Consider the following 27,957-nt stretch of genomic DNA (forward strand, 5'->3'; position numbering starts at 1 on the left):
TTAATTTTTCAGAATATTGATTTAATCACACATACATGTCATGCAGTCCATCCAGAAAAAAAAGTGTCATCAGTAATTTCATCCCCTCTCATGCTTTCCCCTTCAACCAGAATCTTCCAAAAACACCTTGTACTGTTGGAATGATCCAGTGCCTTTGTCCATTGGTGGAACTCTCTGTCAATCAGTCATGGAGTTACTATTACACAGTAATAAAAAATTAGCTATTTATTTAAAGTTTTCATTAAATGTGTGGCATTCCCCATGAACATCAATTAATTATCCTTCATGCACTGAAAAGGGGAGAATTTAGGGCTAATAACACAACTGCGCTCTTAATGGTCCTTGTGACGTCGCTTACAGGTATAAAACACCCAGAAAGCAATAATGATACTGAAGGTTGTCATGTCCTGTAATCCACAATTCATAAGCTTTCTTTTTACAATATCAGGAGTGTAAAGTCTAAACAAAAACATTTAAGGCTAGCTTGAATGATGATCCAAATTCCTTCCACATCCTTATAAGGAGATAGAGTTCAAAGCAAGCAACCCATTTCTGCAATGTCCTCTTGTAGATACAAGTTAAGGTTTGAAACAAGCAAGCCCATACCATCATTCTGCTAAACTGATTGGTTGATCAGTAACAGTGGCAGAGCAAACAAGCAATGATGTCTCATGAGGACTTTTACAGACATTAACTGACCACAACATTCAAATCCAAAACATTAAAATACATAGTTATGTATTGAGGATACAGGCAGAAAAAGTATGAATAATAATAATAATACACAGAGTAATCTTAAATATAGACATTAATAACTATTCAAATAAGAATTTCCATACGTGGGAAAAGTAGGACAGGACAACCTTCATTTGTTTTGTTAAAAAACAACACCAAAAGCAAACATTTGCCTTTGCAACCGCATGTTTAAATTGAGATGCTTACAGCATTAGCCTGCTGTGTAAGTCTACAATCCTCTCCACCTTCCCCTTTAGAACCATTAGTTACTACAGAAAGTAAAAACCATGCTTTTTCAGATCTGAATCTGTTCAGAGTACTTTCACACAGGAATATCTGAGTTTGTAGTGATACAGGTGATCTGCTGACGAGCACGCTTGCATATTCTCTATTCGGGTATTTTTCTATTCAAGCTTGCTGCAGTAGACGCTTGACCCGTATAAAGTGAAGCCAGGAGCGAGGGCTTTCGCAGTTATCAGGCAGTAGTTTTAACAGAGGTTACAGGTGTGCAGAGAGCAGCTGAGGCCTGCGGATGTTTGGACAGATTACAGCTGATAGCACAGGCTTCTGGGTCGTGGTCAATTGTTCACTTTGCTTACGTTTATTTCTTGATTTCCTTTTTTATATCATGTTTGGTGCATGTGTGAGTGCAATATTTATAAAATAATTTGCTTTGGAGTCGAAAAAAACAACAACAATGGGGAGTGGAACTGTACAGCCATGAATTTCGATTGGGATGTCCTCCCATGTGCACCTGCAGGAGGGATTATGTTAATGGAATGACATTTCCATGAAGACTTCTTGCATTCTCGCAGCTTCGGTAGTGAGGGAAAAAAAACTCATCTTCAGCTAAAAAGAGACAAGAAAAGAAGGCAGTGAGAAAGCTGGATGAAATATTTTTTTATACTCCAAAATCCCTCTGTGCCTATGAGGCCATCCAAACTGTACTTTATTTTAGTGTTAAAAGGTACCCTATGCAACTTTTACTTCAAAATTAACAAAATTTAAATGCGTCATCAATCCTTCTTCTAACACGTTTTTGTCTTAACCTGATTCACTATGGTTTATATTTTTAGGACGGTTTTCAAGGGAATTTGCATACAATTTCTTATCATATCCGTAAATAGAGAAACGTTGCTCTGACTACTTTGATCCATGTATGGTGTGGGAGTGTATAGATTTGTTAGTTGTGAGAGGTTCACATGGAATGTGCTAACTCTCCAACCTCTGGGGAATCACATGTTTAAATACAAAAAAAGGGAGTCTGCTGGGGAAAAGAGAATGCTACAGAGCTTGTAATAAAACAAGAACCAACATTGGCTTGGCCAAAGTCTCATTCAAGGAAAGTCTGTTCACTTTGTGGCCATATTTGACCAAATTCTATCTACCTGAATGGGGGAATCTTGAAATCTCAAAAACTGCTTGCCAAACTCACAATTAAATAACATATTTAAAAATCAACATCAAAGTCTGACAAGTTACATAGTGTAGGGCTGCAACGATTAATCGCGATTAATCGTTTGCAAAATAAAAGTCTGTGTTTACGTAATATATATGTGTGTGTTCTGTGTATAATAATTATTTATATATAAATACACACACATTCATGTATATATTTAAGAAAAATGTTATATTTATATATAAAATATTTATGTTTATATGTAATATAAAATATATATAAATATATATATTTATAATACATGCATATATTTATAAACTTTATACCTGTATGTGTGTGTATTTATATATACATAATTATTATACACAGAACACATACATATATATTACGTAAACACAGACTTTTATTTTGCAAACGATTAATCGTTGCAGCCCTAACATAGTGTACCTTCAACATTAGTAAATGCACTGTAAAACAAACATGAAAAACTATAGTGTTATCAACAAACATTAACAAACATTAATTAAATGCTGTAAAAATTATATTACTCGAATATGGTATTTTAGTGTATTGGCAAAAGTAAAAGTGGAAAAACTGTAGAATTAATTTTTTTATTTTTTTTTATTTTTCAATACTCATTAAGGCCGGAACACACCAAGCCGATGCAGACAAACTAGTGATGACGAAAGCAGACTGCGGGGTTGGCTCATGTCGACAGCTTCTTTGTCCAAAGTTGTCCTGACACACCGAGCCGACGCTCGACACCCGACAGTCAAGTAGCACGTCATTCTGCGTCTGCGCAAGTTGAAATGTCTTTCCATGCCAGCAGGTGGCAGTAGCTGAACGGCCAATCAGAATGATCAGAATGCCCGACGGACCAACGTGCTCCAACGCCGATTCAACATTTCGAATCGGCCAAAAAAATGCCGACGAGGACCAACTTCAGCCAACAGTGCGGAACACACTGGGAAAACTTATTCGGCCGACAAACAAAAACTGCCCGACGGCTGACCGTCGGCTTGGTGTGTTCTGGCCTTTATCTGGAGTGTTCTCTAGGTGGAATATTTGGCTAATAACCAAATCAAATCTGCTGGTTTTGAACCAGGAACCATTAACATCACTGGCTGTGGCAGGATAACATCATCACAAAATTATTATTAATAAATATAGTTATTATTGTAATTATATTTATATAATAAATAATCTATTGTTTTATTTATTAATTATTGTTAGACATTATTCTTAAGTGAATTAAACTGTCAAAATATGTTTCAAAACCTGCCTGTTACAATAGAGGTGGGTCAGAAAAGCATCAAATAAAATGCAAATGTGCTGCCATTATGGTCTTCCTACAAACAAAAGCTACAGAATCTCTTAAAAACTGTACGAACCTCTTCTCTTGTTTAGCGCCCCCTCTGATAGGCATAGGTTGGCTGTTCTGGTAGAGGACACCACCCCCTCCACGTAGCACGTTGGGGTGTGTGGGAGAAGCTACAGGTTGCTGTCCAGGCCTGATGGGTTTAGCTACAACCAAAGAATAGAGGGCAAATCGTGAAACAAAACATCACAGTTACTAAAATTAACTTTTTTTATTTTTATAAGCCCAAATTATAGACACCAGACATTAATTTTATTATTAAGGTAAATTGTGTGTTTAAGCGTGCAGTCACCTATCTGTGCGGAGTGTCCTCTACGGGCCATGTTTTTGGCTCTCACAGCCTCTTTAATGCGGTCCACCTCCTGTTGGTAGCGCTTGCGGTCACGGGCTGCGTTCTCTTTGGCCTCTTTGAGTGCCGACTCCAGAGCCTTCACACGCTCTGCTGTCGCCCGCAGACGCTTCTCCAGTTTAGGAAGCTCACAACGCAGGTCAGCATTATCACGCACCAGCTAAAGAATAAAGACAGACAACATTTCTTTGTCATTCTTTGTCATCTTTAGTAAATTATGTAAGTTGTTTTAAAAGCACAGTTGACTATATATAGAGTAAGATAATTATATTTATATAAAAAAAAAAAAAAGGAAATCTTTAAGTAAGAGTTTATACATTTCAACCCGTGAGAATCATATTAAGGGGAACTTTCTGGTTTGGATTTACCTGTTTGTGGACCTTAGTGAGTTGCTCTAGATTGTTCTCCAGGAAAGAGATCTTCTGCTTCTGAGCAGCACTGCCACCAGTTTCATCAGAGTCCATTTCTGCACTCTACACACAATAAACAAAAACCCTTCTATTAAACAGCCACCAAGTCCAAGTCAACTGCTTAGTAGAAAACTCAATATATGGATTTACAATCGACCCTAAATGGCAGAATTAAGTTAACTTTCAAAAAGATACACACAGCAGACATGAAAACTAAAGGATGACAGATCCACTCCCACCTTTTTAACACGAGTAGCCAGATCTTGAACAAACAATTTCCTGAGGTTGTGGAGAGTCTGCAGCTCCTTGGCCTTAAATAGGTGAAAAACAGCAATATTTAAATGTACATACTACATGATGTAATTAAAACAGTCTTCTGTTTTCTCCCTCTAGAGCTGAAATGTGGAATAGTACTCACCACAGTCTCCTCCAAGCCTTTCAGATCCTGTCTGGCCTGTTCCCTGCGGTCCTGCATCAAACTGTAATGCACACAAAACCATTAAAACAGCTGATCAATAAAGACATGCAATTCATGCACACCTCTAATTTAATATACACTTAATATAAATACACACCGCAAGTGTATTTATGCTTTGTGCAATATTCCGGCTTAGCTCTTCAGATGTACAACAGAAACGAGAAATTTGGCTCATATACAAGGTTTTATCAGCTCAACCTCTACAACGAGGAAGATGAACAGAACTGACTGTGCGTTACATACGTGAGCTCATGTAGTTTGCGGCTCTTCTCCTGGTCAGTGGATTTGAGTTTTTCATGTTCCACCCTCAAACGCTCCTGTTCCAGCATGATCTTCTGATTCAGACTAGAGAGAGGGAAAGAGAATTTATTAGCTACTGCTGTATTATTATCAGGGCTTGACATTAACTTTTTGACTTTGACATTAATTTTTTTGCTCACCAGCCACTGTGGCTAGTGGTTTTCCAAAGCGTTTTGAAATCACCCATCACTAGATATTGTCGAATAAAGTCGCTATTTTGTTATTTTTGGTGCACAAAAAGTATTCTCGTCGCTTTATAATATTAAAGTTGAACCACTGTAGTCACATGAACTGTTTTAAAAATGTTTTCAGTACCTTTCTGGGCATTGAAAAAAGTGTTATTACTGGCTATGCAGGCCTTACGGAGCCATCGGATTTGATCAAAAATAACTTAATTTTGTTTTCTGAAGATGAACGAAGGTCTTACAGGCATGGAATAACATGAGGGTGAGTAATTAATGACAGAATTTCATTTTTGGGTGAAGTAACCCTTTAACTTTGATGTGATGCTATAGATTAGTTCTGACGGTATCATAAATCTGGATATCAGTGAGTATATTTACATGCACTTTAAAAGTTTAATTTTGAACTTAAATTGCTTTATTTTGACTGAATTGTGTGCATCGTACTCTTGTAGATCAGTGATGAGTTTCTCTTTGGTTTCCAACTCGTCTCTCAGGCTGCTGATCTGTTTCTGATGGGCCTCCCGGTGACTCTGGATCTGCTTCTCAACCGCCTCCTAAACACACAAAAACACTCATATTAAAATAAAAATAAAAATCCAAACTAAACAAGCCCATTTGTATGTGTGCATTTCTTACCTTCACCTCATTGGCACTCTGAATCTCACTCTCTTTCTCCATTGCATGGACTTTTTCTGTTGCCACAAAGACACAATCACAAAACATTAGAAGCACAGAAAATTACAGCCAGTTTTGAAAAGCACATTTATATGCATAATCATTATCTGTATAAGTCTTTGTATACCCTGTGCACTGATTTTGACCAGCTCCTCATTAAGGGAGTCCACATTCTCTTCCAGCTGTCTCTTCTTCTGCTCTACGTTCTGCAGATACTCTGTCAGAGATTTAATTTTCGCCTCGTGCTGCAAAACAAACATCTATTTGTTAATATAAAGTGTTTATTTCTTCATATCTTTATTGTTTAGTAGATTATAGTGCAAATATAAGAAATAAGTGAGTTTTTAGTAGGCAGTACCCAGCAGAGGAGTGTGAAACCGTACCTGAGAGATGCGTAACTGGCATGCCGCAAGCTCCTTTTCCGTTTCATCCACCTTCTTGTTGCTCTCAGACTGTGTGTTTTCCAACTGCTTGCAACGTTTGACCATTGATTTGACTTCTGACTTCATCTTACTGATATAGAGTCTGGCTACAGTGAACTCTTCATCTATAAGACCACTGCCTTCATGCTGCTGTAAAGACAGAAAGATTCCTCAATATTGTTCTGCTTTGACTGTTTAAAGTTCAGTTTAGTCCAAAAATCAACTAATTATAGTTGAATTTAGTTAATTATAAAGCTACTAAAAGTGCTAAAAAAATAAGCTATTAAAAGGTGAAGTATATAATTCTTTGTTAAAATCTATAAACATGACAAAATATTTGGATAGGCACTTCATAAATACAGATACCTGGTTACAATACAATAATAAGCCATTCATAAGTTAACCCAAAAAGTGTAAATACTGTGGTGGAACCATTAAAGTGACCTTATTATTCTTTTTCAGATATTATCTATCATGTAGTGCAGTGTTACTCATTGCGCAGCTTAAGAGCCACCTGCAGCTCGCCAAGATTAATTTTTTTTCACATAAATAATATGTGAAAATGTGCTCTCTATGAGAGCGTGCTGCAGTTCCATTTTCCAACACAGATTTACGAAGGAAATTTGCAAGGCGCTGAAGAGCTAGGGAGGGCTCGACACACCCTCCGAGACCAGCTGCCTGCTTAGTATCATGAATACATGCCTACCGAATCCATGCGCTACATTTTAACACATCCTGCTCACTTTACGACTCTAGAAACCGAAAAAATCTCAACCATGAACACTATAAAGAGGAAACGGAGAAACTGCCTCATTAATGACCATCTTGCATACCTCACAAGGATTGCTAACAACAATCTACAAATACAACATATAAAAAGTCAAGGAAATGCATGCTTCCTCTCATCCCAGCATTAAGGTAATCTTGCTTTTTTGTCATTAAGGGAAATCATCTCGTCTCAATAACAAATTTTTCTGGTAAATGATAATGAATTTTTTCCCCCCGCCTTTTGTATTTATTGCATTGCATATTGTATGTTTAGGGATGACAGATTGATAAGCAGATTTTCTATTTATGAACATGACAAAATTCTATAGTCATTTATAAATACTATAGTGTTTTTGAACCATACTATAGTAAAGTACTTGAATTATTTGTTGTAGTAATTCTATAGGTTTCGTGGTAATATAACAACTATAGTAATATAAACAAATGACTTTACTCAATACTGTACCAAGTTTTCTACAACTATAGGGTACTATATTATACTACAATACACTACAGTTTACTGTAGAAAAAACTAAAGTATACTACAGTATTTATTAGTTTATTACAGTTTATCAGTTCACTATAGTTAATACTACAGTATGCTGTAGCATTGTTGTAAATACTATATGTACAGTATACTACAATTTACTATAGTATGATTCAAAAACACTATAGAATTTACTATATAAATTACTATAGTATTTTTTCATGTACTGGATGTAACTTTTGATACTTCATGGCAAAAGTGGCTCTCCTATTGACTTTGTTCTATCAGTGTGGCTCTCATGAAAAAAATAGTGAAGACCACTGATTTAGTGTGCAATATAGATGTTTGTGAATGTAAGTAGTAAAAATAAGTGCACAATAAATAGAGTTATTGTCTCCCAAAAGAAAGAATCGATTATGAACTGCCTTAAACAAGTTGGTAGTAATTCCAGTTACATGACTTTGGATGCATGTAAACATATTGTAGGAGACCTCCAAAACATAATTAGGAACCTTTAATATAGCCTAATAAAAAAGACACTTTATATGATTTCTGTTTAAGCATTAAAAACACAGCAACATTGGTTCAACCACTGCTTTGAGTTTTGGATGGGTCTATCGGTCTTTCTGACCAATAGCAGATGGGGGAGTGTTTAAAATTTTGTCTAGCGATTCTACTTTGGCAGATCTTACACACTTCACCTTTACCTTAAAAAAAAAAAACATTTATGTTTGTCATTTACCTTGATGTCATTGTTGCCCACAGCAATGCCAATCTCAGTCAAATCTTTGAGCAGTGACGACATCATCTCAGTTACCCTCTTCTTCTGGTGATTTGCCATTTCCTTCAGTTTCTGCAGTTCTGAGTCTATAGATGCCAGGGTGCTCTGAGACAGAGTGTTTTAAAGTCAAGTTTAGTGTCATTCATTGCAAGCAAAAGACTGATATATAATTAGCCCTTCTGGCACTTACAGATTTCTGACTAAGTTCCTCACTGAGCGCTTCAAACTCCTTGGTTTTGTCCTCAACCTCCTGACTCTTCTGATCATAATTGACAGCAAGCTCCTCTAGGGCCTGCAGCACCTCCTTCACCTCCTCTTTAGACGCATCGTTCTCCATCTGCAGACGAGTCAGCTCCGCCTGCAGGTTATCATGGTCTCGCCGTGACGAGGCCAGCAGCTGCAACGCACGTGAAAAAACATATGAGCATGAACATACAGTGTTTACCTACGGATAGTCATTTGCAACAGTTTCATATGTGCACATGAGAGCTCACTAACCTCCTCTTGGTCCAGCATCTGCTGCTTGAGCTTCTCCACCAGCTGAGACTGCTGATTAATCTCTTCATCCTGGAGAGAGATGAGATGGTACACTCAGGAAAAAAACAAGCTCTCATTCAAGTTGAATGTGATTGTGATAAGGAAAGTCAAACATCTTCTTCATGATAACTGGCTATGGTTTAACTATCTTTAACTATGAATAGTGCCTATAACGGTTTTAAAGAAATTTTGTAGATTCAGGATGCTTTCACACTAGGTTTGATTGCCTGATCTGAATCGATTGCTAACCCTTTTTTCCGGTTCAATTGCGTTCACATATTATTTGGGTCCAAAACACAGTGTGTTTAACCTCGTTCAGAATGTCCACCCAAATCCATCTTTTGTGCATATCCAATTGAAATCCAATCAGATTTATAAAAAAAAAAAGTCATATGTGGTTTGAAATCCTTTTCAAATTGTTTTTCTGGAAATCCGTTTCAGTCTGACCACTCGGATCAGATTGTGTGTGGTTTATGTAACTCTCACACCATTTAAAAAGTAAACATGTAATGGAAATATACTGAAAGTTGCAGCAGAAATAAAGTTGTTGTTTTTGCAAATGCCATTCGAGCAGAAAATTACAATAGCCTATAAATGGAGTCATGTTTTCAGGCCGGCGGAGATGACGGCATGGAATAAAGCCACGCATGCCAGAAGCCAGTAGTCCAGTGTGGCCGCTACATATTGTCATATTGTAAATAAGACAGAACATCCTGGCTGTATTGCAACAAGCCCCTCCAAATCGCTGTTGTTGCTGTTGTTTTTGGCATATGCCCACCAACGCAACGTCATTGCCGTAGAAACCAATGAAGATGCTCACAAATGTTGGAACACAAATCTGATAAGAACAGTTGCGATACTCCGGGTGGACAGGCAATAATTTAGATCAGATTCCAATTGGATACACAAATATTTGGATTTGGACTGACAGCGTGAACATAGCCTTTGTTCAAAATGCATCAAAGCAAAATGCATAGTTTTGCTCACCACAGTTTTATATTTTGGTTTTTGAACATTTTGTTTTCAAAACATCAGCACATAATGGCACTTGTGTCTATCTGACGCAAATGTACTGCAAACATTCTAAAGAACATGGAAGACCATTTCTGCTGAAGGTGAACAAAAATGAGTAATACATTCTTCTCTGCTTGCAGTATGCATGTCTGGAAAGTGAGTGAGAACTGAGAACACACAGTTTTATCGAATCATACTTCAACAGTAGCAGTTTACTTCCGTGATTTAGTACAATAGCATTCATATTAGCAGCAAACGGCACCAGAGTTCACATGAACTGTACACCCCAGACTACCCTTTTTAGGCAGACTCATTTCACGTGTGCTCACCTGGGTTAGGAAAACAGCGTTCATATCATTCAAGTGAATCAAACTCTGATGTCAGTGTCAATTGCACCAAAAGTGTGCGCACCAAAAGTGTTAGTGTGATAGCAACCTCTTATTACAATCATTAGAAATGTGATAAAAATTGGTTTCATTTTTATGTTATATGTATGTCTGTACCTTGTCGTCAAGCTGCTCATACAGTTTGGTGAGTTCAACCTCACATTTCTCCTTCTCAGCATCGGTGAGTCGGGTCCCGAGCATCCCTGGAACAGGTGGCATGCTTGGTGTGGATGCAAATTTATCGTTATTAATTGTGTTATCCAGTGCCAACACCTCAGCATTAACTTTCTCCTTATCGTACTGTTCCTCTGCAGGTACCGTTTCACCTGCAGGAAATACAGAGAAAACGTTCAAAGAAATGCAGATGTGCACTTTCAAAAGTTTAAACCTAAATATAATATTTTAAGACAGTTAAAAAAAATGTTAATGAAAAGTTATGATGTACAATGAATCATATCAATCATTTAAGATTCAAAAATGCCAAACAGAAGCATTTCACAAGTGGTTTTAGACTGAATGTCACTGCATAATAAACAAGAAACAAGAAATAACAAATGTAAATGTAAAATGTAAATTCACAAATGTAAAATAATAATAAAAAAAACAACAAATGGCCATCTCACCATTTCTCCAGCGGTTAAGTTCATTCTCCAGCCATGTGATGGTGTTTCGGAGGCTCTTGTTCCGTTCTTTCTCTCTCTCATATTTCTTCTTCCATTGCTCTGCTGTCAGCTCCACATTCAAACACACTGTGTTCTTAATAGTCTTGGCTCTGCAAACACACAAACACAATCACAACTGTAAAGCTCTGGTATTTATTCTTGCATAAATGCATAAACAAGTGAGAGCAGTGACAACTTTATTGGTGAGAAAAGACAAAGTGATAAAGTTGAACAAGTATGAATGCATCTCCTCACCTCTGTCCAAACATAAGAGTGGATTTGGTCTCAGCCTCATTGTATGCGGAAGGAGAACAGCAGATGACGATAGTGGTCCTGCAGTTCCCACCCAGAGAATCCTGCAAGATCCTTGTCATTTTACTGTCCCTGTATGGAACGTATGTCTGAAAAAGAAACAAAGAGATTCAGGATGGATTTAATTCAACAGACTTTGCTCAAAGGCATTCCCAGAGGACAATTTGCAAAATTGCACTCTTTATTGTTATAGAGAAATTGTTTAAATGACTATTTTTGATCAACTTATATAAATTAAAATGTTTAATATTACAATGTGTATAATATGTATTTAAGTGTAAATGTATGTTCCAGATTGATTCTGCCATCCGAATTGATATCAGATTGTGTTTATGATAATAAATGTTCTGTTTATAACAGGTAAAATGCATTGCTTTTTAAGTAGCTTCAATGTAGCAAGCAAATTTTGGTTATGCCGGGTTCAAACTACATGATATTAGCCCGATATTGGCAAGATCTGTTTGATGTATAAAGTCATTATGATTCGCAAATGACAACGTGCGTTAGGACGAAAGACTTGGTCATTGTGTCTCGTATGGTGCGTTGCGTCATAGTGGGCGACAACTGATGCCACATCTGTGGCGCTTTATGTCATCCTGACATTTTTTTTTGGTTCTACACGACAGGTTCCATCACATCTCTGACATTGACCAATAGGAGCACAGAAGCCATACACAGCTTTCAAACATAGTGAAACGAAAGAAACAATGGTATTGGTGCTGCTAATTGAAATTATGCTATGATGGAACCTGACGCTTTGGTAGCCTTTGTTTGTTTACGCTCTTGTTTCCAGAAGTCAGTCGCCTGTTCCGCCTTCTTGATGATATCACGCACACCATTAAAGACGGCAAGCAATGATTGGTTGGGAAGTCTTACATGTTTCTTGTACACGGCACAAGAATTTAGGATTTAAAATAAATAAATAAATAAATAAATCACAATCTGATCATAACAGACAAAAAATATTGTGTAGTCTGAATCCGGCATTAATTGCTTGTAGTTGTCCGGCATTAATGCTTGTAGTAAGCATTGTCAAAAGGACAGACTGACTGTAGTTTAACTACAATTAATTATTTGTAGCTGGGTGCATCAACTACAGCTTGAGTGTAGCTTCTCCAATATTGTCCAGACTAAAATAAGGCCTTGCAATACCAAGAATTAAGAGTTTGCTCAATCAGCTGGTCCTGAGCTTGACAGCTTTAAACTGTCCAGCCCATGAAGAGAACACAAGGACTGCTGTGTACCAACAGCACTGTACAGCTGTGCTGCCCATCACGTGAGGAACAGTATGTTTCCAGTCTGGTCTGGTCTCCTTCACAACAAATCTTCACATTCGGTGGCATTCTTTATGTTTTATTTGTTCTTGAATTCTTTATTGGATTTGTTAAAATAAATTAGTGGTCACTTCAAGGATGATTTTATCAAAAACGTTGACTTAGGTAGTAACAAGGACAATCCCTACAGAGCAATGTGAGAACTACACAACACCCCAAATAAAATTAATGATGACATTATTTTGTATTACTTAATATTATTTTTTTTTGCATTGGCCTTTCCCTTGGCCATACTGATAAAGATCAGAAAACTGAATTGAATCTCTGAACTCAGATTCACTGCTACAAAAGCCAAACACTAGAAACAACAACAGTGTACAGAACTGATCTAAAGCCTGTGAGAATGTGTGCGGAAGTATGTGACTCACCGAGCCCTCGGCTAAGGCTGATATCACGTTGCCTAGAGACGACAGAGACTTGTTGATGTTTTTGGCTTCATCCAGTACAGCGCCTTCAGCTCCTGTTTTACTGACCTGTGAGAGAGGGCGAGAGTTCAACACACTCAGCTCATGTTTTACTGAACTACAAGACTAAAGTTTAACACACACCCACCTTCTCACTGCCTGCCAAGTCGACCAGGTAGAGTTTCCCACTGAGCTTTTGTTCTGTCTGTGTGTTCTCCTGCTTCACATTGATCAGGAAGATACTGTGACTCCTGGAGCTGTGCTCATTCATGTCTGAGACACAGACAGAGAAATTATTACAACTAAAAATCACACATAACACTGTCTGTTTAAAAGCTTAAATGGTCAAGAGTAGGAAACAGATGTTACAGTTTCTGTAACAGTTTAGTGTCTTGTTCATGGAAGGATACTTGTATTTTATTCTCTTTATTGAATATATTCTTTGTTTTGTGTCTGTTTATTCATACTTGTCACAGCTACATGTCTGTTGGATTTGCCCTCGTCAATAGTGTCCATCACTTCATCTGGACTGCAAACAAATCGCTCAGTGCAACCCTAAAACGAGGAAGACACACAATTATTACAAACAACTTATATTCTCTAAAGATCAGTAGTATTTACCACTTTGTGTTAATACTTAAACTAGGGCTGGGCTATATATCGCATGCGATTGTCACATGCATTTCGTCAGTAAAGGCGGTTCCCTGATTACCGCTAAATCGCCATCACCTGCTTTCAAATGGAGCGGCTTTTAATAGACAGAGCCGTAGTTCACTGATAAGCCACGCAATATTGCGTTCATTATCGCAGATGAATCGCCTTCGATAATAAACGCAATATTGCGTGGCTTATCAATGAACTACGGCTCTGTCTATTAAATGCTGCTCCATTTGAAAGCAGGTGATGGCGATTTAGCTGTAATCAGGGAACCGGCTTTACTGACGAAATGCGCGTGACAATGGCATGCGATATATCGCCCATTAAACGGGACACTGGTACCAGGTTTCAGCAACTCACCTTGACATATGGAACCCTGTTTTTGTCTTCATGTACAGATAAATTAGTCTTTGAAACTACAAGACAAAAAGAGAGAAAGAAATGTATTATGGCACAATGAAAGCAGCTTTATAATTATCCTACTTTCGAATTTTAGATAATCTTTCAAGCATTTCTAATTATGTTTAGATCAAGTGGCTGGCAGATGTGAGGCTTAAAGGATTAGTTCACTTTCAAATAAAATTTTCCTGAATTTACTCACCCCCATGTCATCCAATATGTCCATGTCTTTCTTTCTTCGGTTGAAAAGAAATTAAGGTTTTTGATGAAAACATTCCAGGATTATTCTCCTTATAGTGGACTTCAATGGCCTCTAAACGGTTGAAGGTCAAAATTACAGTTTCAGTGCAGCTTCAAAGGGCTTTAAGCGATGCCAGACGAGGAATAAGGGTCTTATCTAGTGAAACGATCGGCCATGTAAATGTATATGCATTATATAAACAAATGATCTTCTTCTAAGTGATTTCGCCAAAACCGCATTTTCATATTCTTCAAAAAGCTTACACTGTATGTCCTACGCCTTCCCTATTCTACTTACGGAACAAACTTTTTCCTTAAGTAGAATAGGGAAGGCGTAGGACATACAGTGTAAGCTTTTTGAAGTCCACTATAAGTACAATAATCCTGGAATGTTTTCATCAAAAACCTTAATTTCTTTTCAACTGAGGAAAGAAGGACACGGACATCTTGGATGACATGATAGGGGTGAGTAAATTATCAAGAAAATTACTTCACTTCCACACTCACCATCCAATAGGTCCCGAATCTTATCCAGATAAATCTCAAAATATGACACCTGCCAAAGTAAAAGCATACCATCAAGAGAACAGATACAACTTGAAATGATGTAACAAGCATTCAATGAATGAGAAAGAAGACTAAATGAAAGATTGTGTGAAGGTAATAACTTACTTTAATGTGGAACTCCAGATTTTCATCCATAGAGTAAATGTAGTTAAAGATGTCTTGAACTATTCTGGGAATAATTCCCATTGCATCTGTGTCATGAAGATTTCCCTAGAGAACAACCACAATACATCAGTCATAAAAATATAATAAAATAAGCTTTTCTTCATAACACTACTTGTCTAAAACAGCCCGTTTGCTCCACTATTTTGTTCAAATATATAATTCTGTTCTAAAAGTTTGGGTTCAGCAAGATTTCTTTTTGTTTTTGAAAGAAAAGTCTTATGTTCACCAAGTCTGCATTTATATTATCAAAAATAGAGAGAAAAAAAGAACAATTGTGAAATATTATTGCAGTTGTTTTCTATTTTTTATTTTTTGTTGTAATGGCAAAGCTGAATTTTTAGCAGTCATTACTCCAGCCTTCACTATTACATGATCCTTCATAAATCATTCTAAATGCTTGCTTTTATAAACAAAGTTTGAAGAACAGCATTTAGTTAAAATGGAAATCTTTTGTGAGATCACAAAAGTAATTACTGTCATTTTTAATCAATCCGTGAAGAATATCTATTTAAAAAAAATTGTACAAGCCTTTTTATAACGGTATAGTATATACTGAACACCTTAAGCCTCCATCAGGTTGATGGTTTTCACTTACATTGATTTTCACTGTAAAGCAGCTTTGAAGCAATTTGTATTATGCAAAATGCCATATAAATAAACTGAACCTGATTATGAATCACTTCACTGCTATCAAACAAGCCTAAACATAAAAGTGCATTTGACCATGAACCTAAAAGATGTTCCACAGATAAGATATGAGGAAAAATAATATACAAGTATGTGAAAGTGATTTTTCATTTACACCGCAGCTGAAATATTTCCACATTTCTCGCTCACCTCCATTGTGTGCGTTTTGCCTGATGACGTCTGACCATAGGCGAAAATAGTTCCATTATATCCACCAAGTACATCTGTGGGAATACATTCATGATTAAACCTCACTGCATGTTCTTGCTTTTGCTTTGATTCAAAACGTCTATCAAGGGACATTTTGCTTTTACCTTTGACAATTTGTTGAGCGCAGGCTGTGTACACTTGCTCCTGAGTCGTGTTGGACTGGAAAACTCTGTCAAAAACATACGGCTTACCCTGTAGAGATGAGAAGAAGAAATATAAAATTAAATGCATTTAGAAAAAATTAGGACCAAGTACCATTAGACCATTGAAAACATGTTTACTGTCACAAAACTGACAGTAAAACTGACACAAAACAAAAATGTTTACTGCTTGAATTGATCAGCTGAGAAACAAAGGAATGAAAAAACATATAGCCCAAAAAATATGGCTTTTCTAATAAAATATTTAATTGTACGATTAATTAAAAACAGCATTAAAGGGTTAGTTCACACAAAAATGAAAATTCTGTCATCAATTACTCACCCTCATGTCATTCCAACATGTCAAGAGCTTTCTGTTCCATTGACAGTCCATGCAATTTTTTACCACTTTAATGCTTCAAAAAGTTAATAAAGAGATCATAAATAATCCATTTGAATTAAGCAGTTTAGTCCAAATTTTCTGAAGAGACACAATTACTTTATATGATGAACAGATTGAATTTAGGCTTTTATTCACATATAAACATTCATCAAATCACACATCAGTTGTGGTAAACGGAAGCACAAGCATGCTTGCTTAACGTGCAAGAACTTATGAGGTTCATTCTCATGTGTTATGCAGCATGTTTGAGCTTCCACAAGAGGTTTGTTCTTGCGCATCAAGCAGGTTTGGTTCATGCTTCTGTTCATGTTCGCTGATTAATGTTTATATGTGAATAAAAGCGTTAGTTATATCTGTTCATCATATAAAGCGATCGGTCTCTTCAGAAAATTCTAACTAAACCTCTCAATTTATATGGATTAGCCTAGTTTTACAATCTCTTTATGAACCTTTTGAAACGCCAAAGTTTTAGTTGCGTAGCTGTCTATGGAGGGACAGAAAGTGCTCAGATTTCATCAAAAAGATCTTCATTTGTTTTCTGAAGATGAATGAAAGTCTTACAGATTTAGAACGACATAAGGGTGAGTAATTAATGACAGAATAGTCATTTTTGGGTGAACTAAACCTTTAATGTAAATAACATATGCGGCTGTACCAGACGTCTCAAAGGAACGTGGTACTAATCAGGTGATAAAACTATTCATTTACTGGCTTCAAGTTCTGTGCCATAAGCATACTCATTAACCTTTGTGTTTTGTGCTACTCCATGAACTTACATTGACAATTTTGACAATTCTCAGCATAAACACATGCGTATATTGTGCCAGTGATGATTACATCAGCAGGCAGCAAAAACCACACGCCAACAAACAAATTCCTGATCACAACCTACAACTTAAAGCAAATCCTACTGCAACTAACATGATAGCATTAGTTTTTGCCATTAAAAGGGAAGTTGATAACAACTTAAGTGGCTGAACAAAGAATATATTTATTATTTTTTACAACTGGGGGGAAATTGTTAAAAAAAATGCATTCAAAAACACAGAGGGTGAACACCCTTTAACAAAACACAGATACTATCCAATTGTGGCAACGGTAGCCTAATGGTTAAAGCTCTGGACTGCCAACACAAAGACTGCAGATTCAGCTTCTGCTAAAGTGCAAAGTGACTAAGAAAGATTGCCAACTCTTTGGCTCCAAACTACAAGCTCTTCTATGGAGTTTGGGCTTGAGGGGAAGTCAATTAAGGCTTTTATAACATAAAACAGTTTCAGATATTTCTGGTAAATTTAGACACACATAAACAAACTTCATCACAAAAGTACAAACTTAAGACCCCGAGGGACAAAAAGAGCAGGCCAGGACCGGTAATGGAACAAACTACACAAACTACCACACCCTTCCAGCTATCATACTGTACAGACTGCCACTATGACAACAATTTACATGAATTCTCTCACCTGATCTATAAAGTTTAATCTTTGACTATTGTGCTACCTTGTTTTTATGCAGTCAGAGCAATGTCAAATGTTGCACTATTATTGCATCTGAAGGATTGGATCCCATATCTTTATTGTGACAAGTAGCCACCTACCTAATTGTTTAATTATCAGTTTATTGCTGATTAATTTAATCTCCCTTTTCTTTTTCTTTTTTCTTTTTTTTCTCTCGATGAGTTGATGAAAACAAAATTAAGCCTGCCCTAAACCAGATGCAAAATTTTGGTAAATAAATTTAAGACTACAAAATTCAACATTGTTATTATCAATCAACATGGCAATGCATGACAAAAAGACTGACTCATTTGAAATATCAGGGTGAATGACTGTCTTAAGATGTCCAAAGTCTAGAGGGAATGACAGGGGAAATAAAATGTTTAACAGCCTTTCATAAGCAGGCCACGGTTTACAGTCTGTAAAATGCTTTTGATGTAGCCGCAAGTCTCAAGCCAGTTAAAATATGCAGATTTTAAATATCGCAAAGGTGCATCTAACGCCAGAGGTGGAAGACTTAGTTGTGACTGCCAGTAAAAGCATGTTTAACTAATACATGTTCCTGTACACCATGGTTTACCAAACAATTGTTTGTAAGGGAACTGCAGGGGGTTGATAAAAAGCTAATAATTATATTGAATGTACTTTTTTCTTAATTAGTCCGCAGCATGATAATCGCGATATAGCATAGTGTAATTATCAAATCAAAAGCTGCAATTTAAAATATAGCTGCGAGCAGCGATGGCGGGCCCAAGCCCGGTGGCACCGCCACCCCGGTGGCTTCAGGGCAACTGTGCACAGCGGGCAATAGGCACTTAAAACGGTTAAACATCAAAGGACTATGTCAAATTCACTCCACATTTACTGTACTACAAGGTGCCGTTATAGAGCCCCTCCTCCCTGCCCATTTTCAAAGGATTACATGTGCCAAATTTTAACATTATTCTGATGAATTTTGAAGCAAATCAGGTAAAAATAAGAGGGTGATCTCAATGTATGCTGAAAGTGACACATTTTCTGCTTCCAGTTGGTGGCGCTATGACTTTGAATCACAATAGTCAAATCCATGTGATCAGCCTTGTACAACGAAGACTAAGCCAAAGTTTCATCAAAATCAATTAATGTATGCAGAAGTTATAACACTTTGTTTCCCTTTTCTTGCCATAAATTCGTTGCCTCGCCACGGCCAAACCGTTTGAGATATCCAAAATCCGTTTGCAATTAAACAACTTCAATGTGTTATCAACAAGTTAAAAAAAGCTTGGTGTAAATTGGATAAACCCTGTAGGAGTAGTAGTATAAAATTCATAGCCTGTTTTTTAAAAAAATTAACATTCAAACCAAAATAGCTGACTTCCTGTTGGTCGGAGCTAATGAATGTAAATTAGAAAATTGTCCGGCTTGATGAGAATAATATGTGTACCGAGTTTGGTGACTGTAGGAAAAACTAACCCCCCCACTTTTGTCAAAAGGTGGCGCTACTGAGCCCTCCACCACGCCCATTTCTATGGCTTTGTCCATGTCTACTGGTTGACAATATTGATGTGTGTGTCGAGTTTCATGCAATTTGAAGCATGTTAAGAGCCTCAAAAACACTCAAGAATATTATTACAGTTTGACCTGTTGCCATGGCAACAATATTTCAAATATCAAAAATCCTGTCATAGGTCTACATCTGCTGTGTATTGACATTACACTGATGAAGTTTGAAGCAAATCAGGTAAAAATAAGAGGGTGATCTCAAAGCATTTTAAAAGTGATACACTTCTTGCTGCCATTTGGTGGCGCTATAACTTTGACTCACAATAGTTACATCCATGTGATCAGACTACTACAACCAACACACTCCTGAAGTTTCATAAACATCAATCAATGTATGCAGAAGTTATAACACATTTCCTGTTTCCCTTTTCTCGCCATAAATTCGTTGCCTCGCCACGGCCAAACCGTTTGAGATATCCAAAATCCTTTTGCAATTAAACAACTTCAATGTGTTCGCAACAAGTTAAAAAAAGCTTGGTGTAAATTGTATAAACCCTGTAGGAGTAGTAGTATAAAATTCATAGCCTGTTTTTTCAAAAAATTAACATTCAAACCAAAATAGCTGACTTCCTGTTGGTCGGAGCTAATGAATGTAAATTAGAAAATTGTCCGGCTTGATGAGAATAATATGTGTACCGAGTTTGGTGACTGTAGGAAAAACTAACCCCCCCACTTTTGTCAAAAGGTGGCGCTACTGAGCCCCTCCACCACGCCCATTTCTATGGCTTTGTCCATGTCTACTGGTTGACAATATTGATGTGTGTGTCGAGTTTCATGCAATTTGAAGCATGTTAAGAGCCTCAAAAACACTCAAGAATATTATTACAGTTTGACCTGTTGCCATGGCAACAATATTTCAAATATCAAAAATCCTGTCATAGGTCTACATCTGCTGTGTATTGACATTACACTGATGAAGTTTGAAGCAAATCAGGTAAAAATAAGAGGGTGATCTCAAAACATTTCAAAAAGTGATACACTTCCTGCTGCCAGTTGGTGGCGCTATAACTTTGACTCACAATAGTCACATCCATGTGATCAGACACCTATAACGAACACACTCGTGAAGTTTCATAAAGATCAATATATGTATTAAGACGTTATAACACATTTCCTGTTTCCTTTTTCTCGCCATAAATTCGTTGCCTCGCCACGGCCAAACCGTTCGAGATATCAAAAATCCCCTGGCAATTTTTAATCATCAGTGTCTTGACTTCATGCTGACCGAGTTTGGTGGCGATCGGATTAATCGTCTAGGAGGAGTATATCAAATTCCAGAGCATGCGTTTTTCAAACAACCCTTAATAGCTGACTTCCTGTTGGCGTGGCGATTAACTTAGAGCGCGAAAGTTGTTCGGCCCGATGAGGTCTATATGTGTACCGAGTTTCATACTAATACGTGCAAGCATGTTTAATATATGGACCAAATTTTCAGACTTTTTTCAAGGGGGGCGCTGTCGAGCCCCCCTGCCACGCCCGGGTACCAGCCTCTCCGGCGTCCTAATGGCCGCGGATTCCAATGTGTGTGCCAATTTTCAAGAGTTTTTGAGCATGTTAAGGCCCCAAAAAGCCCCGGAAGACGAAAAAAAAAAAAAAAAAAAAAAAAAATATAGCTGCGAGCAGCGATGGCGGGCCCAAGCCCGGTGGCACCGCCACCCCGGTGGCTTCAGGGCAACTGTGCACAGCGGGCAATAGGCACTTAAAACGGTTAAACATCAAAGGACTATGTCAAATTCACTCCACATTTACTGCACTACAAGGTGCCGTTATAGAGCCCCTCCTCCCTGCCCATTTTCAAAGGATTACATGTGCCAAGTTTTAACATTATTCTGATGAATTTTGAAGCAAATCAGGTAAAAATAAGAGGGTGATCTCAATGTATGCTGAAAGTGACACATTTTCTGCTTCCAGTTGGTGGCGCTATGACTTTGAATCACAATAGTCAAATCCATGCGATCAGCCTTGTACAACGAAGACTAAGCCAAAGTTTCATCAAAATCAATTAATGTATGCAGAAGTTATAACACTTTGTTTCCCTTTTCTTGCCATAAATTCGTTGCCTCGCCACGGCCAAACCGTTTGAGATATCCAAAATCCGTTTGCAATTAAACAACTTCAATGTGTTAGCAACAAGTTAAAAAAAGCTTGGTGTAAATTGGATAAACCCTGTAGGAGTAGTAGTATAAAATTCATAGCCTGTTTTTTCAAAAAATTAACATTCAAACCAAAATAGCTGACTTCCTGTTGGTCGGAGCTAATGAATGTAAATTAGAAAATTGTCCGGCTTGATGAGAATAATATATGTACCGAGTTTGGTGACTGTAGGAAAAACTAACCCCCCACTTTTGTCAAAAGGTGGCGCTACTGAGCCCCTCCACCACGCCCATTTCTATGGCTTTGTCCATGTCTACTGGTTGACAATATTGATGTGTGTGTCGAGTTTCATGCAATTTGAAGCATGTTAAGAGCCTCAAAAAACACTCAAGAATATTATTACAGTTTGACCTGTTGGCATGGCAACAATATTTCAAATATCAAAAATCCTGTCATAGGTCTACATCTGCTGTGTATTGACATTACACTGATGAAGTTTGAAGCAAATCAGGTAAAAATAAGAGGGTGATCTCAAAGCATTTTAAAAGTGATACACTTCTTGCTGCCATTTGGTGGCGCTATAACTTTGACTCACAATAGTTACATCCATGTGATCAGACTACTACAACCAACACACTCCTGAAGTTTCATAAACATCAATCAATGTATGCAGAAGTTATAACACATTTCCTGTTTCCCTTTTCTCGCCATAAATTCGTTGCTTCGCCACGGCCAAACCGTTTGAGATATCCAAAATCCGTTTGCAATTAAACAACTTCAATGTGTTCGCAACAAGTTAAAAAAAGCTTGGTGTAAATTGGATAAACCCTGTAGGAGTAGTAGTATAAAATTCATAGCCTGTTTTTTCAAAAAATTAACATTCAAACCAAAATAGCTGACTTCCTGTTGGTCGAAGCTAATGAATGTAAATTAGAAAATTGTCCGGCTTGATGAGAATAATATGTGTACCGAGTTTGGTGACTGTAGGAAAAACTAACCCCCCCACTTTTGTCAAAAGGTGGCGCTACTGAGCCCCTCCACCACGCCCATTTCTATGGCTTTGTCCATGTCTACTGGTTGACAATATTGATGTGTGTGTCGAGTTTCATGCAATTTGAAGCATGTTAAGAGCCTCAAAAACACTCAAGAATATTATTACAGTTTGACCTGTTGCCATGGCAACAATATTTCAAATATCAAAAATCCTGTCATAGGTCTACATCTGCTGTGTATTGACATTACACTGATGAAGTTTGAAGCAAATCAGGTAAAAATAAGAGGGTGATCTCAAAACATTTCAAAAAGTGATACACTTCCTGCTGCCAGTTGGTGGCGCTATAACTTTGACTCACAATAGTCACATCCATGTGATCAGACTCCTATAACGAACACACTCGTGAAGTTTCATAAAGATCAATATATGTATTAAGACGTTATAACACATTTCCTGTTTCCTTTTTCTCGCCATAAATTCGTTGCCTCGCCACGGCCAAACCGTTCGAGATATCAAAAATCCCCTGGCAATTTTTAATCATCAGTGTCTTGACTTCATGCTGACCGAGTTTGGTGGCGATCGGATTAATCGTCTAGGAGGAGTATATCAAATTCCAGAGCATGCGTTTTTCAAACAACCCTTAATAGCTGACTTCCTGTTGGCGTGGCGATTAACTTAGAGCGCGAAAGTTGTTCGGCCCGATGAGGTCTATATGTGTACCGAGTTTCATACTAATACGTGCAAGCATGTTTAATATATGGACCAAATTTTCAGACTTTTTTCAAGGGGGCGCTGTCGAGCCCCCCTGCCACGCCCGGGTACCAGCCTCTCCGGCGTCCTAATGGCCGCGGATTCCAATGTGTGTGCCAATTTTCAAGAGTTTTTGAGCATGTTAAGGCCCCCAAAAAGCCCCGGAAGACGGAAAAAAAAAAAAATAAATAAATAAATAAATAAAAAAAAAAATAATAATAATCCTTAGAAGAACAAGAGGGCCCTGCGCGAATTTTCGCTTGGGCCCTAAAAAATAATAATAATCCTTAGAAGAACAAGAGGGCCCTGCGCGAATTTTCGCTTGGGCCCTAATAATCCTTAGAAGAACAAGAGGGCCCTGCGCGAATTTTCGCTTGGGCCCTAATAAATAACTGTAGTCAGTGTAAGTCTGATATGCATTTCATTATAATAAATATCAATATTATTATTTTTATTTTACAGTACAATTGTAGTTTATTGTAATATACATCTTTATATTTTATAATTAGAATTAAAACATACTACTAACAATAATTTGCCTTGATCTTTTGACAAGAATTGAAAATACTTTTTACACATATGTATTTGTTGTTTTTTTTGTGTGTATAACAAAATATTTTTTGTGTGTATACAAAAATTGTCATGACTCCTGACTTTGACACTGTAATAATTATTAATAATAAAACTAAAATTAAACATTAATAATAATAATAATAATAATAATAATAAACAAAATGAATCAATTCTATAATATTATAATTACCGTATTTATGAAAAGTTGCTTTATCTTCTAATAAAAAAAACATACTGTTGCAAATTTATTTTCATATTTGTTTTGAAAACTGATAAAGTAGAAAAGTGCCAATAGGGGCCAGACACAGTGCTGATGGGTCATTAACAAATAAGATTTTTAAAAGTGTAAAAAAAACAAAAAAAAACAAATGGAGATATAATTCATTTTGAAGTTTTATTAAATGTTAACAATGAGATTATGTGGTTTTTAATAATCAATTAACACTGCTTTTGTCATTTTTTTACAAGATAGACAAAATTTGTCACCAAAAAAGTCATTCGGTTTAATCAATATTTCGGTTTTACCGGATGATATTTTTGGTTATACCAAATGACGATATTTTCAAACAATGCTAACAGGCTGATATCTAGCTAGCTAAGGCCAATCAAACATTTTATATTTAGCTTTAGTTTTAAGTTTTTAAAATATTACATCATGTTCCATGTTTTACAGTGGTTGTACCAAATGACCTGATGTTTCGGAACATGCGTATGAGCAAGTGAAAACATGAATTTTTCAAATAGTTAAAAGAGAGTTATTTACTTTCTTTCATGACCATGTGGTCCTTTGCAGGTGTCTGAATGATGTCACACGATATTCACTACATGACTTAATTCATTTTTTCAGACATTCTTTCTCATAACAAAGCAATGACTTCTACACATAATTTTAATACCAGTTTGCATGGTTTATATATGATTTTATAAAATCATGTTAAAATAAAAAATATATACATTTATTACATTTTAAGATTTTTTAATCATAATTGAAATGGCTGTATTGGCCTTCGGATGGTTAAACCGAATGACCTTCTGACACCTCAAAATATTTTAAATACCTTTATATAGCAAAATATAGTTAAAATCTTTTGGATTCAATAAAAGAGATCTAGTTGTACTACCTTACATACTTTGGATGTCATATCTTGTTTTTTATTATTATTAAGGCCTATTATTAAACCCCGTCACATCATTGACCCTGATACAGAACTGAGGCCAGTCTCCAGTGAGAAGAGAATTTCCCAGAGTTCTAATCGAGCAATTTCTTACCCAACTACTTTCTCATCTCACTTACTCACACACACACACACACACACACAGTCCCAGGGGCTGCACAGGGTGGAGCGCTCTCTATTTCCAAAGCATTATCTCACCTTCCTCTAGTGCTAACACACACTCTTTTCACTAAAATTACTGTGGATAAGCCTGAAGGAGTCTCCAATTCCTGGGCATTCTCTCAAGTTGTCTTTACACACATAGAAGAGGACTATTAAGAGAGCGAGGACTGAACAAAAACAAACATATCCGTTTCAAAGCCGGTCTTTCTGGAAAGTGCACACTGTAACCAGACACAAATTCTCGATCCACCATATTATCACAAAAGATGTGTGAAATTGAACCGGATGTACAAGTAAAACTGAAATCATTATTATTTAGATTTAAAAGGGATAGTGGTCATCCATATGATTGAGACAGCTTGCCACATAGCATGTTTGCTTTCAAATGTAATTTGTCATGTTATAGCTTAGTCATGAAAACAAAAGCTTCAGAGTTTATGACAGATATAGTCTGTCGTGTTTGAACTGGGTTTAAAGATAATCAAAGCACAGTGACAATTATTAATCAATTCCCCACCCATGAATACAAGTAAATCCTAGTGCAATCATGTTTCTCACTGCACATACGGATCGTACCAGGAACATTTCTACTGGTCCTTTAAAAGGAACACTTTTTTTTGAAAATTGGCTCATTTTCCAACTCCCTTGGAGTTAAACAGTTGATTTTACAATTTTTCGAATCCATTCAGGCGATCTCTGGGTCTGGCGGTACCACTTTTAACATAGCTTAGCATAGTTCATTGAATCTGATTAGACCCTTAGCATCTTGCTCAAAAATGACCAAAGAGAAATTTTTCCTATTTAAAACTTGACTCTTCTGTAGTTACATTGTGTACTAAGACCAAAGGAAAATGTAATAATCAAAGAACTTTGCTGCCGTACCATGGGTGCAGCAGGTGCAATCATATTACGCAGCGCCTGGGTTAACGTTTGCACAGGGAGCGTGCGTTGCAACCATGGAGACATTTGTGAGAAATGCTGCGTAATATCATTGCACCTGCTGCACCCATGGTACATCAGCAAAGGTCCTTGATTATTACACTGGAATGAGAGTATAGTTCCTAGCCATATCAGCCTAGAAAACGCAACTTCATTTTCCGTCAGTCTTAGTACACAATATAACTACAGAAGAGTCAAGTTAGGAAAAATATCGAAACTCTTTGGTCATTTTTGAGTGAGATGCTAACGGTCTAATCAGATTCAATGAACTATGCTAAGCTACGATAAAAGTGATCAGGCCAGACCCGGAGATCGGCTGAATGGATTTGAAAACGGTAAAACGCAACTGTTTAACTCTTAGGAGAGTTGAAAATGAGCCCATTTTCAAAAAAGTGGAGTGTTCCTTTAAAAAGGGATGTCTCGATTTAGGTCTTTGGTTCAACAGAAACCCTTTAAAGTTATATGTTAATAGGTATGTTAAAAATGACAGTCAACTGAGCCTTTATTCTCATTTCACCCAATGAACAACCTTATGTCCAATTTCACCTGTCATTTAGATGCATATATGTAACTATATGTGCATATATGGGACTGCTGATTTTATATAGAGCAGGGGATTTCAAATTGGGGTCCTCAAACCTCCATGGGCCGTAAAAGGGGGTGTGGAATATTTTAGAATTTTTTTTTTTTTCCTAAATTTAACCAAAAAATGTTTTCTCAATATTATGTAGGAAAAAAAGTATCTACTAAAAGAAAATGTTTCCCAAGACAGTGTTTATGAATGACAATATATTGATTTATAATGCCTTTAGACATTTTTAGGGAGGGAGACATTGGCAATGGGATCATATTTGGTGGTTCTTATATTAAAAATATTTGAAAAATCAACGTTTCTGATATAAATTCTCATTATTTAAACACACAAATATGAACAGTTTCCTGCTCATGCAACAAATATCTACACCCAGCCATACAATTAGAGGTTTAAAATTATGATCAAAACCTACGATGTGCAACCAATCCGTATCATAAACTGAATAAATAAATAAAATAAGTTTATGCTTTTCTAAAAGCGTAAAACTGTCTGTGTTTCCGCGTTGAATGTAACATACAGGAGTGGCTAACACGGTTAGCATGAAGCGAATGAGGAAACGACACAGAAATGAACTAAATTAACACTTATGTTTGAATTAAACCGTCGGTTTCGGGCAGCACCGGACCGGAGGCAGTGGCTGGTGTTGGTGTCAATTATTCAGATTTACAGGTTGTGACAAATTCTGGTTGTACTGGGCTGCGGTCATTAGCATTAGCCGCTCGCGCGAATCCAGCCGAAAGATAAACTATAAAAATAATAACCCTGTACCAAAATAACACTCACCCCGATCACGACGCTGTCCTCTCCCTGAAATTTCGCGATGTATTTGTCCCCTCTTGTCACCTCCGAGCTGTTCAACGGCCTGAAACGGCACATGACTTTAATGGTGCACTCCGCCGGGTCCGCCATCTTCCCCCGGTTACCGAATTACAAGAGCACCGGCCAGAACACACGCACACAGACGGATGCAGACACGGACAGAGGGGTGGGGACACCGCCTCGCTCTAAAATTCCTGCCTGGGTTGTTGATTCCTGGCCCGTGTGACTGTCTGAACAGAAAGCGCCGCGTTGGAGGATCACCCGGCCTCCGGTCGGTGACGTCACATCACGCCCGTCACGACACCTAGAGCAAACAGAAAACAACAACCAAAAT

The 27,957-nt window shown here is 37.2% G+C and overlaps 1 protein-coding gene across 2 annotated transcripts; it reads right to left on the minus strand.

Moving 5' to 3' along the window:
• On the minus strand, positions 1-27,917 carry kif5ba (kinesin family member 5B, a). 2 transcript variants are annotated; one of them, XM_067362463.1, is made up of 26 exons: positions 27,588-27,917; positions 16,046-16,133; positions 15,882-15,955; positions 14,985-15,089; positions 14,820-14,868; positions 14,034-14,089; positions 13,484-13,571; positions 13,165-13,289; positions 12,981-13,085; positions 11,222-11,367; positions 10,928-11,076; positions 10,422-10,630; positions 8,866-8,934; positions 8,558-8,764; positions 8,329-8,472; positions 6,293-6,478; positions 6,037-6,154; positions 5,871-5,926; positions 5,679-5,788; positions 4,993-5,094; positions 4,690-4,750; positions 4,511-4,582; positions 4,230-4,334; positions 3,805-4,021; positions 3,526-3,658; positions 1-1,584 (listed from the first exon to the last, which is right to left on the minus strand). In XM_067362463.1, the coding sequence occupies exons 1-26, from the start codon at positions 27,711-27,713 to the stop codon at positions 1,581-1,583; spliced, it is 2,904 nt and encodes a 967-aa protein (XP_067218564.1). In that variant the 5' UTR covers positions 27,714-27,917; the 3' UTR covers positions 1-1,580. The 2 variants fall into 2 exon arrangements, with proteins under 2 accessions (XP_067218564.1, XP_067218563.1); XM_067362462.1 differs by having other exon boundaries at positions 6,293-6,481; positions 27,588-27,916.
• Positions 27,918-27,957: the final 40 nt, after the last annotated feature.

The sequence above is a fragment of the Chanodichthys erythropterus genome, chromosome 16 (genome assembly GCF_024489055.1).
Source record: "Chanodichthys erythropterus isolate Z2021 chromosome 16, ASM2448905v1, whole genome shotgun sequence".
NCBI lineage: Eukaryota > Metazoa > Chordata > Actinopteri > Cypriniformes > Xenocyprididae > Chanodichthys > Chanodichthys erythropterus.